This window comes from Chiloscyllium plagiosum, chromosome 13 (assembly GCF_004010195.1).
Source record: "Chiloscyllium plagiosum isolate BGI_BamShark_2017 chromosome 13, ASM401019v2, whole genome shotgun sequence".
Classification (NCBI taxonomy): Eukaryota; Metazoa; Chordata; class Chondrichthyes; order Orectolobiformes; family Hemiscylliidae; genus Chiloscyllium; species Chiloscyllium plagiosum.
In genome coordinates this window covers 51,597,888-51,616,053 of record NC_057722.1, presented here as the reverse complement: position 1 = coordinate 51,616,053, position 18,166 = coordinate 51,597,888, and the positions used below count along the sequence as shown (strand labels likewise).

The 18,166-nt window shown below is 35.9% G+C and overlaps 1 protein-coding gene across 5 annotated transcripts in view; it reads right to left on the bottom strand.

The window, feature by feature from the left end:
• LOC122556015 (multidrug resistance-associated protein 5-like) overlaps positions 1 to 18,166 on the bottom strand; it is a 140,793-nt gene that overhangs the window by 95,518 nt on the left and 27,109 nt on the right. For 4 of the 5 annotated variants that reach the window (XM_043702368.1, XM_043702371.1, XM_043702370.1 and 1 more), the window contains exons 6-8: positions 7,861 to 8,094; positions 5,989 to 6,162; positions 2,786 to 2,933 (exon numbers count right to left, since the gene is read on the bottom strand). In XM_043702368.1, the coding sequence (XP_043558303.1) occupies positions 2,786 to 2,933; positions 5,989 to 6,162; positions 7,861 to 8,094 (556 nt within the window). Of the gene's footprint in view, positions 1 to 2,785; positions 2,934 to 5,988; positions 6,163 to 7,860; positions 8,095 to 8,235; positions 18,103 to 18,166 lie in introns of those variants that run through there. The other variant, XM_043702372.1, reaches the window with a different exon arrangement.

Here is an 18,166-nt window from a genome sequence, read left to right as displayed (position 1 = left end):
TCTACAGGAAAACAACACATACTGACCAAATACGTAATTACAGAAGCAATCATCCCAACATCCACAAACGAAACTGCATTGGGACTCTTTCAACAAGCCACCGCACACTGCAGCACCGAGGAACTACAAAGAGAAATACCTATACAGTGTATTCAAGAAGAATGGGTACACAATAAACACAGTTGGCAAACAAACAGACACAACGTGCTCAGAAACCCTAGCAAATTAACCCTATATCAAAAACATCTCTGTAATGACTTCCAGACTACTCAGACCTTGTGACATCATGGTAGCCCACAAACCTATCAACACACTTAAACAGCGGCTAATAAACTTAAAAGACCCTATACAAACAACAAGCAAAACAAATGTCATTTACAAAATACCTTGCAAGGACCGTAACAAACACTACATTGGACAACAGGCAGAAAATTAGCCACCAGGATTCATGCACATCAACTAGCCATCAGAAGACATGACCCACTATCACTAGTATCCTTACATATAGACGAAGGAGGACACCACTTTGACTGGGACAGCAAATCTATCCTAGGACAAGCCAAACAGAGACACACACGAGAATTCCTTGAAGCATGGCATTCCAACCGGAACTCCATCAATAAACTCATCAATTTGGACCCCATCTACCATTCTCTTAGAAAAAGAACCGGAAATGATATCACCCATCCAAAGAAACCTAAACACATAAATAGAAAGTGGGACATACCACCAGCACATCACCGGAGGCTCACTGATGATGTTGCTAGTATGGTGATGAAACATCTGAAAACAAACCTTCCAGCTCAGCGAGCAACCTTACTTCCAGAACTTCAACCTGACCTACAAATCTTTTCAAAAATCACGAGTGGATAATCTGTATTTGTGATATTAAATGAGGGATACGTATGAAAAAATGACACTGGAGATGCTTCACATTCACTTCTTTGAACTACTGTCATGGCACTTTTGTTTCCTTGGAGTAATATCGCAGCCGGAAAGCTATCACTTGCAATGTTGTACACTAGAATGTCAACATTGATTTTTCTGCTCAAGCAAGATGTTGTGAAACTTGAACTGGTTCAGAAAAGATTTACTAGAATGTTGCCAGGGTTGGTGGATTTGAGCTATAGGAAGAGGTTGAGCATGTTGGGGCTCACTTCCCTGGAGCGTCAGAGACTGCGTGGTGACCTTACAAAGGTTTATTCAATTATGAGGGGCATGGATAGGATAAATAGACAAAGTATTTCCCCTGGGGTGGGGGAGTCCAGAACTAGAGAGCATAGGTTTCGGGTGGGAGGGGAAAGTTCTACATACAGGGCAACTTTTTCACGTAGTGGCTGGTATATGTATGGAATGAGCTGCCAGAGGAAGTGGCACAGGCTGGTACAATTGTAACATTTAAAAGGCATCTGAATGGGTATATGAATAGGAAGGGTTTGAAGGGATATGAGTCAGGTACTGGCAAGTGGGACTAGATTGGGTTGGGATATCTGGGCGGCATGGATGGGTTGGACCGAAGGGTCTGTTTCTGTGCTATACATCTCTATGACTCTAAGCTCTGGAATGGGATGTGAACCTGAACCAGTCACCCAGGCATGAGAATGCTACAAATAAATACCATTATTGAATATATTTTCATCATATTCTTAGGCAGCGGATTTCAATCCTGATAACTTGCTGCATAAAACGTTTCTCATGTTACCAATGGTTATTTCATCGATCAGCTGTATCAATGTCCTCTGATTCTCAAACTTTGGAGCAGTTTATCTCTAATTATTCCTAACACATCATGAAACAAAATGTCTTTGTTAATTCTGCACAAATAATGCTGAATTTCAAGATTCTGTTATCACACAGCATGTGAAGAAAAGAAAATATTTGCTGTGCACCAGGTGGAAATTATTTAAGAGGGCAATTAACATGATATAGGATACCTTGTGCAAGATCTATTAATACAAAACTTTAATGATACATGGTGTTAAACTCAAAGGAATATTGATTTTTATCACCTGTATAACAGCACATATTCATTTATATGCATAGGCTGAACAAATAACATGTAACAGTTCAAGCTTTAAACTTGGAAAAGGGAAGGTTGAGAGCTGCCCGAATTGAATTCTTTAAAATTATGAAAAGGCTCAATGGGAAAGTTGTTTACACCTTGGCAAAGGAAAGACCAAAACAAAAGGTAAAAGTACTCAACAATAATCGTATATGTAAATTCAATACAAACTTTGTTTTACCAAGATAATGGTTAGAATAAGAGAACCTCTCACTGCATATACACAAATATTTGCAGAGAATAGCTGAAGGGAAAGGGAACTAATTATAATGGAGAAAGGAAGTTTGGGAAGGCAGAGCTAGATGAAGTAGGGTGGGACTAAACTCATGTGGAGCACACAAAGTATTCTGTTTCTGTGCTTAAACCAAAAGAAAACACAGACAGGTTTCATCAATCTAGCACCCATTCATAAAAAACATCAGAAATAGGAGCAGCAGGAGAGAGAATGCAATCTAGTGAGAAATACATTTTCAATGCAAATTCAAGTTCATACTTGCCTCAGGGAGTTGACAAGTATCACAGGGTAAATGGAAGTTTGACATGAGTCAGCTATGGCTGAACTGAATATTGTACCAGGCTGATGGAGCTGAATGGCCTACTCTGACTTCTGAAGTGGACATATTCTTTGCTAATTGTTCATGATTAAGTTTATGAAAAGGGGCTATGAGAAAGTGGATCAGTCAGATAAAATGCACTTTAAGTTGTTTAATAAGGTATACTTACTGAGAATGCTCTGAGAAAACGCCTTCACCCAAGCATACATTTTGATAAATTTTATGTAAGAAATTATTTCATTCATCCTTTGAACACGTTCATCAGTCACAGAAATACACTTCCTTCTGAAGTATACAGTCAACCGGGACATGAACATCTGTCACAAAGAAAATAGTTTCAACAGACTTCCAACACCAGCTCCAATACAATTTGAGAAAAAGTGTAAATGCCTCCATTGCAGTTCTTTTAAGTTATTAACCCATATTTTGTCATAATAATAAAGGTGAAACTGTAAACAACCTTAGATTCTGCACATTAGCACTTAGGACTTAGGAGTGGAAATCCAGAAACTGCTGTGATTCTGTGCATATCCACAGCCCACAATATGACAAACCCACTGATACCTTCAAAACCACTTTCCTTTTGGATTTTCATGTGGCTGCCAAAATTATTCAGCCATGGTGTACTAAGTCATATCTATTGCTCTGTCTCTGAAAAACTGATGTTAATCAATAATCTACTCTGAGCATTTTTCCATCTGACTGGACTATTTGATAACAACACTTTAATTGGAAATTTGGGGATCTCCTTAACTTAGCACCAGATTCAAATTAACTTTCAGAAGAGTGAAACTCACTCTACCAAGATCACTAGGTCTTTGTTCGTGAGTTTTTTAAAAAGTCTGTGATAACCACTCTTACTTCATCACTGACTACAAACTCTGGGTCATTATACTTGGTTCAGTAAAACATTTCTTCACAGAGGTAGCAAAGAAGTCAAGAGGAAAATAAAGCCATGGACGTAATCCTAGGAATCAAGGAGGGATTAAGAGAACGTTAAGCATGAACATTTTGATTTGACTAGATTTTTATTCCATTGTCTTCATTTTCATACTATCCATATATCGAATAAATAAACAATATACCAAGAGAAGTATCCAGTTCAATGAGATAAATCCATTGTTTATTAAAAAAGCCCATCCCTACAAACATATCTTGAATTGCAGTTAGAGCTTGTTTATAAATGCCATCCAGATCACTTTGTCTCAGCTGGGGACCTGAGATAAGATAGAAAGAGTTCTCCAAAACAGGTCAACTGTGTGATAGGATACTCTCCACTTGCCTGGACGTATGTAGCTCTAATAATGTTCAAGGAGTTTGTCACCACCCACACAAAGATGCCCGCTTGATTGGCACTCCATTCATCACCTATAACGTTCACTCTCTTCACTATCAATGCACAGAGATAGCAGCGTAAACTAGCTACAAACTGCAGTGCAGTAACTCTCCAAGATTCCTTTGAAAGCACTTTCCAAACCCTCAACCATGATCACCCAGAAGGACTAAAGTAGCAGATGTATGGGAACAGCATAAACTGCCAGTTCACCTCCAAGTCACACACCATCCTGACTTAGAAATATTGCTCTTTCTTCATAGTTGCTGGGTCAACTTCCTCTAACGCTCCTCTTAACAGCTCTACAGACATTTCTTCACCTTAGAACTGCAAGTGTACAAACAGGCATTTTCTATAGGGCAATTAGAACTGTGAAATAAATGTTAGACTAGCCACATCCCATGAATGAATAAAACAAAACTGGAATTAAATATTTAAAATACATAGAGGAAATTAATATGGGTACATCCAAACAGCAAAGCTTCCAGGAAAGGTGTTCAAAGTCTGAAAGGCAAAATATGTCAGAAATAGAACTATTAGGCTGGTTTGGTGGGATGGCAGGGGAAAATAAGAAATGGAATCAAAAAGCAAATGCACCACAATATGGGCTCAAAAATAAGCAGGCTTTAAAAGAAAAATAGCAAACAATTCTCTTAAGATCCATAATACTATTTTTTACTACTATTTACTGATGGAATCTTAAGATATTTCAACAATTTTTTTTCCTGGAAGTAAACTAGCAGTAATAACTAATGGCAGGAATAAAAGTGGTGCCTTAAAGTGTTGAAAATGTTTGAAGTGGAAACAACAAGGATGCTTGCTATAAACAGATACACAGAAGATCTTTCTCAGGCATGTTGGATAAGCATGGCATATTTACACAATCCACGATCAAAACAGTGGTGTTAAAAGTGGATATTAAAATTACCACACAGTCAATAGTCATAATGCTTAACAGTTGTGTCTGTGATCGCTCCTTAAGTATGGACAGGATGAGAACAACTGGAGCTTGAAATTAAAATCAATGCATACAAACTCTGTGCAATTTTAATGAAAACAGGTAATTGAATATGGTTCCAAAATACATTGTAAAAATAAGAATAAAGCTAAAATATAGCATTTACAAACAATATTCTGTTAATTAAAATATTAAAACTGATAGATGCTTAAACTAGTTATAACAAAACTTTCATTGCGACACTAAAACTAGTTTAATATGTCATCACTCAGTAGTTAAGTTAAAAATCACACAACATCAGATTATAGTCCAACAGGTTTAATTGGAAGCACACTAGTTTTCGGTGCGATGCTCCTTCATCAGGTGATAGTGGAGGGCTCGATCGTAACACAGAATTTATAGCAAAAATTTACAGTGTGATGTAACTGAAATTATTCATTGAAACATTGATTGTCTGTTAAGCCTTTCATCTGTTAGAATACACTGATGGTTTAATTTCTTTCATGTGTAAATCACAAAACCTTTTTTTAAAAGTTGCGTTCTTGGGTTAGCTGTTAACAATGGTGATAGCTAGACAATATGTTGAAGATAGAACAGATTACTGCAAGGAAGTATACCGACAACTGAACAACTAGGAACACTACAGGCAATTATCAGCTGATCCGACCAAAGAAACTTCAACATATTGTCTAGCTATCACCATTGTTAACAGCTAACCCGAGAATGCAACTTTTAAAAAAAGGTTTTGTGATTTACACATGAAAGAAATGAAACTATCACTGTATTCTAACAGATGAAAGGCTTAACAGATAATCAATGTTTCAAAGAATAATTTCAGTTACATCACACTGTAAATTTTTGCTATAAATTCTGTGTTACGATCGAGCTCTCCACTATCACCTGATGAAGGAGCATCGCACCGAAAGCTAGGGTGCTTCCAATTAAACCTGTTGGACTATAACCTGGTGTTGTGTGATTTTTAACTTTGTGCATCCCAGTCCAACACCGACATCTCCAAATCCTCAGTAGTTAACAACTCTTCAATTTAACAGTTCTGTTTTAGGAACAAGCCACAACTTACCATAGCTGGGTAAAAAAGTATGAAGACTGCAGAACCAAGAAATGCAGTAGGACCAAGCAATGTGGCATTATAAATCATTCCCAGAACTGCTACAAGAGGCCCTCCTGCAAGCAAACTTCCGACTGCAGCAGCTTCAAACAGTCGCTGTCCATCGCTTGAACAGATATTGATAAGCTGTGACAGGAAGAAAGTCAAAATACTAGATGGATTCCACAGAGAGAATCATAGATTTCTGAGATTGCCAAAAAGTATTTTTGCAGTTAATTTTGTTTTTTGAAAAAGCCTCATACACAGATACTTACTCCCTGTCTATATGTTTTCCCTACTGCCTGCGGTCATTTATTTTTACACATTTCAGAAGGTTATCAGATAATTAATTAAATCAGATAATGAATGATGTGTTATTTTCCTTCTGCAAATTAAGTATAAAGTATATGTCTTCAAGATCCAGAGTTCATTTGTTGTGTCTTATTCAGGTTAGCACTGGACGTGATAAATTATTCAATTAATGCAATTTTATTTTTATTTTTTGTGCAATGCATATTTGCATTCAACATTCAAAATGAAACAAATAGTCCAAAATACATTTTAAAACTGTGTGAATGATTTGTAAAAAAAATAGAAATTGCTCAGCTCATTAAAAAAAAGGTAATGAGGATGACTGAAAAAATCTGCAAGATTCTGTTTACTGGAGTTCAGCTTGAACAAGTTGATAACTTCCTTTATCCTAGATCACTCATAACACAAGATACAGAGTCTACCAAAGACGAGAATAACAGGTGAGAATAACAAGGGCCATGTCGTTGTAAACCTAACAGCATGGAGTAGCCACAGCATCTCAATCACTACAAAAATTTGTCTTCTGAAAACTCTTGGCTGGTGATCTTTTGCAAGTTGGACTAATCAACAGGAATCATGAGGCTCAATTAAGACCATTTGAAATGAAAGGACTTTGATAGGAATAGGTCAAGGAGAGCTAAGCAGAGAAAAGGTGGGCTCTTGAGAAAGCTGATGTTAAGATTAGATTACTTACAGTGTGGAAACAGGCCCTTCGGCCCAACAAGTCCACACCGACCCGCCGAAGTGCACCAACCCAGACCCATTCCCCTACATTTACCCCTGACTAATGCACCTAACACTACAGGCAATTTAACATGGCCAATTCACTTAACCTGCACATTTTTGAACTGTGAGAGGAAACTGGAATACCTGAAGGAAACCCACGCAGACACGGGGAAAATGTGCAAACTCCACACAGTCAGTCGCCTGAGGTGGGAAATGAACTCGGGTCTCTGGCACTGTGAGGCAGCAGTGCTAACCACTGTGCCATTGTGCCGCCCGGAACTTGCTTGAAGCAGTGATATCAGGAAAGTTCATATTGTCACATTATAGGTGCAGCCTGTTACCACGTGTGCTGCTGTGCTGGATGCTTCCTAGCTTCACTTATTTTCTTCTTTCTGCAACTCTTGTGCTTACCTACCTCACTGTGAAACTTTACACATGCTGGGCTGGTTGAAAACAAAATTTCACATTTCAGTATTGCAGAACTACTCCTAACGTCCAAATCTCAATTATATGCCACACACACCGTTACATATCTTTGACCTTGCTTCTTCCATCACTGCACACATCCTATTCAGTTCCATACCATAATTCTTAATCATTTTTGAGTAACAATTTACTCCCCCCGTTGTTTCTTTTCTTGCTCTAGCAAATATAATGGTGCCCAAGAAAATTGCAGCGTGTGGAATAATTAAAAATGTTGGGGCTGTAAAAACCTACATTGCAGAACTTGGGATCTGTGAATTAATCTACATGATGCAGGTATGATCATGCATATCTGGTCTAACAAAACATGCACTGTGAACATACCTCACCCAAAGATTTCTCCTTTATATTCTTAAGTTTTAGAATCTTGTCAAATGCCATGGTCAGGACAGCTCCTCGAAGCCTAGTAGCTGTGCGATAGTTCAGTGCCCAGGTCATTGCCAGTGACCAGGAACGGACTACTTCAGTCAAAAACAATCCAAGACTTAAGAACAAGCCATACTGCAGGTTTGATTCACTCAATGCTGTGTAGTCCAGGAGACGCTTGACAAGAAAAGCCTAGAAAAGGAAAATTCTGGTGTGAAAATGAAAAAGTATTGTAAATGTTTGCAGATTTTTAAAAAGGATTGAATATATGTACAGAATTTTGCATTGCTTATTTTACCATATTCTATGACAACATTCTGTCAATGTACCTACAGTTGACTGAAGAATGAAGTGGCAGAGTTTGTAAAACACTCCTGAAAGTAAACAATGCAAGTTTAATCATACTTAATAATAGCTGAGATGTTTACATTAGAATTAATCTTGGTTATTGTTTTACCTAAGTGAAAATACTTACCTCCCACATAAATCTACGGTACCGATGTCAACAGTGTGAATATGCAGACGCATGACTTGAAGGAGGAAGTGGAAACCACAAGAATGGCAACTTTATTAGATCATGAAGTCAACTCACATCATGGGGGACAATTTTATTAGAATTTCAATGATTTTCACTATATGTATAATATATAAATATATATATAAAAAAGACAACAAACATCTTTAATAGAAGTCCACACATAAATACAAAACGTCAATGCAAAAATTGGATGCATCAATTACACACTCAATTGCCATGTATTGGTCATCGTAAGAAAATTCTGTGCAACTAAAACCAATAGTCTCTAAATATACATCAAACTCCCAATATGACTAATGTACAATTGATGTAACAAAGTAAATTACCAAGATAATCAGCTCTTACAAAAAGGATTTTATGGAAAAGTGGATGTCTCAGGATATCTACACTATTCCACTTCCAATCTATATTTACATAACAGCGTGCATGTATGTCATTTTTCTTTTTAGGAGGGAGAAATCAGTAAATCCGGTACGGAGTTCACTGCAAGATACAGATTCTGAAAAATAGGCAATCAAAACAGAATTTTCTCAAATTGTGTCAAGTTAAGAATTAGATTCAGGTAATGCATCACCATTTTGAATAAATAAAACTCTTATTGAGAATGTAAAGCCAATTACTTGCAAGGATTGCACACAAAATAAACGGTAATTTTCATTCAAATCCAAATCATTTTAAATATTCTATTTATTCCAACACATTTGATAAAGTTATCCCTTATTGTGATCCATGCATTCAATACTTCCAGTTACAGTGAAAAAGGAAATTGGGGTGTAGTAGATAAAAAAAACTGTATAGAAAGAGTAATAAGTGGAGGCAGAGGTATGATGCAGATCCATTATTTTTAAAAAAGAATAGTACAGTATGAAGGTATTTTACAGTGGCTTATTTTGAATTATTTCCTCTTGAAATAAGTCAAGAGGAATTTTTTTTCTGATTAATAAGTCCTGGATATTTAAGGTTTAGAGAGAAAAACTGTTTAAACAATGCTCTTGCTGCTAAATCATAACATTTTTAATGTCTTCTACTAAATCATGATTTTTGCAAACAAGAACTGCAGGCAGCCACATTTCATCATGTGCACAATTTACTGAGGCAGCAACAAGCAGCTTGCAATTGTTGCTCCTACTAAACAATGCTGCTATCCCTCTGAATTCACCTGTAATTCTGTTCATTTCAACAAGGGTTTACTGGGCTAATTTATTATGAATAATAATACATAAGCATTTTTACAAGCTGCATAGTTCTTCATATCATTAACTAGCAGATGGCAAAGATTATGGCAGAAATTAAAAGGTGAAGCTCAGTACTGACTTCAACAAGTTCACCCAATTAAACAGGATTTTGGCAGGTGATTTCCATATACCTGGAATAGCAGCTGCTGTTATTGCAGCTATCTCATTTCTTCTGCTATTGTTACAATTGCTGATGTATTTAAATATGGGAACAGAACAAATTCTAGAGAGGACAAATGTGGGCAGAGGAAGGCTGCAGATGGATGTGGTGAATGAGTGGTTGGGGTCTGGCAGATGGAGTGTGCGGTGGGAGGATGTGTGGTTGCTTACTTTGCAGGAGAAATGAGGAAGCAGGGCAAATTGAAACAAGCACAGAATTCTAGGGTGCTGAAGGATCTAAGTATTCTGATGCATGAATCGCAAAGAGTTGGTGTGCTGGTACAGCAAGTGATTAAGAAGGTTAATAGAAAGCTAGCCTTTATTATGACAGGAATTAAACTTTAAAGCAAGGATGCTTCTAAGTCAGTTATACAGGGCATTGGTGAGACCACATCCTGAATACTGTGATCAGTATTGATCTGCTTATTTAAGTAAGGATATAAATGCACTGGAACAGTTCTGAGGAAGTTTACTGGATTGATATCTAGAATAACTGCACTGTCTTATTAGTAAAGACTGGTTTACACAAGTTTAGAAAGTTGACATGACGGAAGTATTCAAGATCCTAAATGATCTTGACAGGTTTCCTCTTGTGGCTAAGTCCAGAATAGATAGCTCTCCTTAAAAATTAGGGTCAGCGAACAGAGATGAGAATTATAATTTATCAGCAGGTTGTGCAACTTTTAAACACTCTGCCTCAGAAAACAATAGAGGCAGAGTCACTGAGTATTTTTAAGGAGTTGGTAGATAAATTCTGTAAGGCAAGGGAATCAAAGGAGGTAGATGGGAATGCTTAATTCCAAATACAAACAGATAAACTATGATCTTATTGAATTGGGGAATACTTTTGTTCTTAATGTATCTGTTCATATGTATGCTGTATAGCAATCCCAAACCCACCATTACCCTGCTCAAGTCAAATTACCCACACTTCATGCAAGTAGAAATCTGCTCCTTCAGCCCTTGTTACTAACTTGCTTCAGTACAAATTAATTTGTACATTAATAACAGATGACATTCATTGTCCTTCAGAGTAAATTTTTGAACATACAAAAACTATAGAATCAACTTGACATTTAGAACCAAAATACACATTTTCAAACAGGAATAGTTCAATTTGAATAATGATTCATTACTTTCAGACAACATCTACAGCAGAAATTTAAAATGTCAAACATCTGTCTGATTTATACAAGGTCTCGTTTAAAACAAAACTGCAATGTACAGCAAGTCAGAAAGCGTACACCACTATGTATCCAAACATCAGAATTCTGAGCTCTGGTCCATGATAATTTAAAATAAACTTTCTTTGTAACAATCCAAAAAGGCATGAAAACAGCTTTGAAGAAATCACAGAAATTATTTTACAGTCCATCAGTTCAAGCAGTCTCATTTACAAATCAAATATACTAGCTTAATAAACTGTGCCAATTTGCAAATTAAATATTAACTGCAGTTCCAGCAATTCTTTCGTAGTTAAGCCCAGAAGAGGATCAAGCCCTAGTTAGAAAGTTGCTGTAATGCTGAATCACTCATCTCATTTTCAATGTGTAGCTAATCGGATCATGTTATTCTTTTCAGCGATGATTCACCACATGAAAACAACTGTCCACTTCCTGATCAACTGCATTTAACACCAAGTCAAATTCAAAATGGCTGTTCTTGCCAACTCTCCAGTTATGTTTTATTCAGATTATATAAATATTTCTGTAAGTGTAAATTCCAGTGGAATGTCACAAGATTACATTTGTAACCATTCAATATCACACCTTTGCAGCTGTAAATAACAATTGAGTTAAGACATGAAAAGAGCAATGCACCCTTGTTGCAATGCTCAGATTGTACAAAACAATACTGTAGAGGCAGAAAATAACTGCACTTTTTCAGAAGAGTCTTCATCTCAAGCTTTAAATGGAACCAGCTTATCATTGTTGTTGGCATGTATTGTACAAGCCTGATCCTGAATCGAGAAATGGGATGCTTGCCATATTAAAAAAAAAGGTTAAGAAAAACACTTACAGACAAAATGCATATAAAAGCAGCATGCAATGGATCATTTGAATATAAAATTCAGGACAGTCATTCTTTTTTTCAAAATTACTCTACTTTCTTTATTATTCCCTTTAAAATATTGTGATTGACATAAATAAATTTGTAATTTAGGATCAGGCAAATTTGTCAAGTTTCTCTTCTTCCACGAAAAATTTCTTCCATTGGATGCTCGTTTCTAATGAATATTAAAGCCTGGAAGCAATTGCTAGTCTAACAAAACTTAATAAAATTAAGGAGCTGGCTGGGTTACTTTAAATGGCACCGAACTGGTTACTATTTGTAATCGCTACCTTACCTTAGAGCATGGTGACCATTTCCATATGATTTTTCATTTCATCCAAAAGCACCTTTAAATGGCAATCCTGTGAATTCTAAGAATAGCTTCTGTTGTGCATTTCACTACAGAGACCCTTGATTTGTAAATAAATAATATTTACAGAGAACCCTGAGTAGCAGAAATGCAATTAATATTTCAAATCCTTTCATGTGTAGTCAATTATCCTAGGTTGTACACTGATAAAAATAATCCCAAGATCTAAAGGTATCTGGAAAGGTTTTGTTTTACAAACAGGATTTCACAATTGCAACTATTTTTGTATTCACCAGAAAGACAGACTTAGCAATTTTGTTTTGAAATAACAAGAGATTTTCCTCCACCTTCCATACATTTCCAATTCCATATGCAATACAAAGCAAACGCTGATTCACAAAACAAAATTAGTTGCAACAGGAAAGACCAAACAAATAAATTCATAAAGGACCCATTCCCTACAAGTTGAAAGGTATAAATCCTGGTCAAAATGGAAAAAGTATATAAGAATATGACAAATAGGAGCAGTAGACCATATGCCTCCTCAAGCCTATTTGCTATTGAGTAAGATCATACATGATCTTTGGCCTCAACTCCACTTTCCCACTCTCTGCTAATTATTACTTAATTCAGAGCAAGTCTAAAAACGTGTCTACCTCAGGCTTTAAAATATTCAGTGATGGAGCATTCTCAACCATATAAAGTGGAGAATTCTAAAATTCATGTCTTTGAATGAAGACATTCTTCTTCAACTATTCAATCATGTTTAACTTCACTGCATAGCCAGTATATTCTCTCTTAAATATGGAGCCAAAACTATGTACAGTGATCTTACTAAATCTCTGCTTAGTTGCAGAAAGACTTCCTTATTCTAGAACTTCAATATTCTAGAACTGGGTTGCTGTATGCAACAAAGCAATATGCCTATGTTATCAGCTTGAGAAGAAATCTAAATTGTACAAATGGTCAGCAACATATGATTCAGAAATTACAGAACTTTTCCCACTGGGGCGATTTTCTCTAATGCCGGGAGAGAAAGGTCCAGCTGTATGCTAACAACAAAGGGCAAACGTTAAAAACTTGTCTCTCTTAACTGATAGATTAATTGTTTATGGCCGAAAATGTCACCATCACAGCTGAAATTATATGAAAATTGGAAATGGTAACACAATACTAATGTTAATAGACTGGAAATCTGAGGTCTGGATTAATGATCCATAGACTGAGTTCAAAACCACGGCAGTTAAAGAATTTAAAGTAAATTAACTAAATCTGGAACTTTAAGAAGAAACTAACATCAGTAATGGTGACCATGTAACCACCAGGCAGTTTTGACAGAATGAAATCTCTTGCCAGAACCCAGCGCTAACATGGTCCCATTCTGATCTATTTTCTGGGATACACTCAAAAGTCAATCATTTTTTAACCTTTCACCTTCTGCATACATTTGAGGGTTGATCAATAAATGGTGGCTTCACTGGCAATGTGGACATCAGGTGGATGAATAAAAAAATGTTGTTTGGCAGATTACTGCATTTCAAAAAACAACATTAAAAAAAAACTTAGCTGTCCGACTTACGCATTCAAACAAAAACAATTCTTAATCCCCAGGAGATTCAAATGTTCACATCCCAGATTTTCTCAGGGACTATTTTTGACTTTTACAGATTCTGAGGTCTAAATATTTAAATTAGAAATCAAAAACTGTTTGCAAAGCTGGAATTTGCAAACTCTCTCCAAGCCTCCATTAAACAATATTAAACCAACAAGATTTGGCGCTGGGCAAGTAGTCAATAATTAACAATGATTAAACAGTTTTTCTTGATCTAGCACAACCCCACCTCACTCACCCACTGTCCCTCCTCCAGTTGCTGCGATTAAAGACTCAATGCCTAGAATGTCAGACTCCTCTGGATCAACTGGACTCCTACATTTGTCAACTATCAAAACTTTTTGAAAAGGTTATAGAAATTGATAACCAAGAAAAGATTGCATGCAGACACTTCTATACATTAAAGGAAAAATCTAAGGAGTATAGAAAATAAAATGGATTTCCCCCTCAATAGGTTTTCTTCCTTTAGCCCATATCTCTCTCATTTAAACTTTATCCCTGAAACAATTTATTAGAAAGACATAAAAGAGGAAGTGAACTACTGAAAAGATTAACTTTCTTTTCTGATTATTATTCCAGCAGAAACAGGACCTAAAGAGGGTGTTGGAAAAAAAAATACAATTTCTTTTTTAAAAATTGTGAAAATCAATCTTCTTTCCTCTCTCGCTCTTCCACCTGTTTTATTGGAACCACCACCATCCTCCTGTGCTGCTACTTCAGCTCCTCAGGATGCCTGTTATTTCAGGAGTTGAAGCAACAGTTTGAGAAATAGACTTTCTGGCTGGAGTAGCCCCTCCTCACAGGGTTGTTTGGTGCTGCTCCTCCATTTAAGCACCATTGAATTACTTAATTTGTGCCTTCAGTTCAGTGTGGAGTCATTAAGGGGAGACCCATATTCCATGAAATGTAAGAATGGGGAGTAATACATTCAAGAAAGACTGCCATTTTACGTTTTTGAGAGCACAGAAGCATTTCTGTAGCTGATGTGTCAGCCATTCCACTTTATTTTGACTGCTGCTAATGTCTACCTACAACAATACTGTGCAGCACCAGTGTGTTGACAAATATTTTTTAGAACACTTTCAATATTCCTATTAATTGACCTGAGGTCCTGTACAAGAGTTTGAAATTGTAACAACATAAAAATACTTTTTTTGTATAATAACTAAATAAATTGTTAATGCACAAACAGGGTTCACATATTTTTTTCATAGTGAAGGACGTTTACATGTGCACAATTTCTCTTCAACAAATGGCAAGGTAATCAGCCTTGCCTATTATTTAACTCAATAACACTGATGTGTAGTGGATTTGAGTATGACAGGAAAATGGCCATATTCCCATCGTTAAATTTCCACAGCGATGACTAGTGATGTCATTCTTGATCTGAGAATAGTGGAGTAAAATAAACACAGCAGTGTTATTGCAGCCAGAGTGAGTGTCAATAGATCGGTTGTCACGTCCCGTAATGTTTTCAATAATTTAAACTCTATAGGGAAATGCACGAAAGCTCTTCTCGTATTTCAAAATGTACTTGCTGTTTCAATTTTACACAGTATTAGGAAGTTGTTGGAGATACCATATCAATGAGTATAAAATTACAATATTTTTCTCTCTTTTCAATACTTTAATTCAAACTGGCTGTTGAAACCAACCAGTTCTTCAGAACATTGAAACTGCCCTCAAAGAATTCTGAGCAATTATAAAAATAGTTCAGAAAGCCAATAAAATTAGTTTTCTTAAATTAACCTTGATGAATTGCAAAACTCCATGCATTATTTACAAAAAGGTTTGGTGGTAGCATCAAAATTCCATTGAACTTAAAATTCAGCTGTAGTCGAAATTGAAGATTTTCATAAGCTGTAATCACACTAGCAATGATCCTCTAAGTTTTAAAAATCTACCCTTCATTTCTAGTAACATGGCTTTCCTCCGTGTCCACAACAGGCCAAATTACTTTGGGGCATCTCCAAATACTTATAGATCCGTTCAGACATTAGGAGATGCACAACAGCAAACCAATTCACCTTCCTAAAACACAGTACATCAACATTGAACTGCTAATCAAAATCTCCCTTTGAATGTGATTTAAATAGAATGTAAAGCAAACCAGATGCAAAACAAAACTTTCTTTGGGTGTCACTGCATATGATATGCACAAGCACTTGCTAATCTGGACAATCTGCAATGTTCATTGGTAAAGATCAATTGAATTATTGATTTTCAGGACATCAAGGGATATTAGCAAATAATGGGAAAATAGCATTGAGGTAGAAGAACAGCTATGATCTAGTTGAATGGCTCGCAGGCTAAAGGAGCCAAATGGCCTTTTCTTGCTGCCAGGTATAAGTTTCACTCGTCAATGCATTGTAGCTCTCAAACATTAGGAAATTAGAAATAATCAAATTTGTTTAGTACATTGTTCCGCAAAGTTCTACAGTGATCAAATATTTCAATTAACATTTACTATTTATAATCACAGTAAATGTTTGTGCAATTAGAGAGCATTTTAAATTAGCAGAGCCAAAAGCAGAGACATAATGTATCAAACAACTTGTTTCAGAACCTGACTTTCAAAAATGCAAAATCTTTAAATAGAAACAAAATGTTAATTAGACAATGATATCTCCAAGCCAATCTCATAATAATAGATGAGTTACTACTCTTCTGGATACAAACAATATATTGACAGCCTACACTAAGTTATTGTAGAATATCTAAGTAGAATTTTTAAAAGAAGTAGCTGAACATGCAATCTAAAATTGTAACTTCTCAAACAACTGCTCTTATTTTAATAGGAAACCATATTCAATTTCAGAACAACTAACAACAATTTCTTACAATTGCAATTTCAAAAAGGTTTGCTGAGTGGGCAGAAATCTTGTGAATTATCTTTTAAAGCTTTTCTCAATATTTCACTTCTTCTCCTAAGAAATTCATTGCATTAATTTATTAGGCTTCTACTTGGTTTCAGATAATATACTAAGTATACTATACATTGCAACTATATTAAACTATACTTCAATTAGTTTCCCAAATCAAAGTTTATAGTTTGCATACTGCACAGATCTTAAAACAAGTGCTTTAAATTAGTTTTTAGAGTCATAATAAAGTTCTGATTTGCCTTTAAAAATGAAATTATTTGGCCCAAAAAAAAGACTGCCTTACTCACAATAACCAAAGTTTTCACTCATAACTCTATGCTACATGCGAGAATAATAAGCCAAACTAAGGCACTTCCTTAAATCTTGCTTTTAATTTTTTAGCATTGCTGACACTTGACTACTGTTCCACTGCATTCCTAACAAAAACTACCCTGAAGCCCTTTCCAGTTGTTATTCTTTTCCAAAGAAAACTAGTTGCTTAACCAGAAGGACTATCCAATTAAATTCTCCAAACACCAAAACTCAGCCAATTACTCTTGTTTTATTTTCCAGCCTCCACCTTCCCCATCCCAGTAAAATTCATACATACTGTACTACACATTTCTGGAGAGAGCAGCTTTCTGCAGGAGGAGATTCCTTTTCCACAGAACTTTAAAGATGTCCTTCCAGAGCAAAAACAACATGGTTAGAAGATTCAGTTCAAGGAAATGTACACACACAGACACACAAACATGCGCACACACATACAAACATTCACATTGTTCAGGTAAAATATGCAAACTCAATTATACATTCTTTCCCTTAAATCATTTCCCCTTATTTCAAACATTAGTAGCTGTTCATTTTTGTTTCTGCAGTATTTACTTGTCTTGCTCCAGACAAATTTTCCACATACTGCATTAAAAATGATTACAGTTTGAATTTTAAGGAAGTTAAAAATTTGATGTTCTTGGAGGTTTACCGATGAATCTGACTGATGCTGGAGTAAATCCTTACTCAAAATACTCCAAAAGCAATACCCCTGCCATAGGAAGTAAAATACTTATCAAGTTATAAATTAGATCAACATTACTGGTCTGCTATACTAGTTCAATTCACATGTGGTTACCTGTCTTGCTCCTTTCATGTGAAGTTTAGTATTAGTTTAAAATATGAAATGAATTAGCGGTTCCAGTAATACTTGCCTTTAGCTCTAAAACTGGCATACAGAGATACAGTGCAAATCAAAAAAAATTCCAGATAGTGGTTTTACCTTCATGCTTTCCATCCATCTCCAGCAACCTTCCTCTTCAATACAGGTTGACATGCGATTAACAACTTACTGTAGTCCAGAAGGAATTAATTTGAAGAAAGAGTGGTCAAGGAAGTGAGAGAATGACCATTATATGGCCATACCACCAATATAAAAACTACTCTTCTCTCTTTTCCTTGCCCAAAAACGAATGTATAAAAGGTATTAAACTTGCAAAAGTG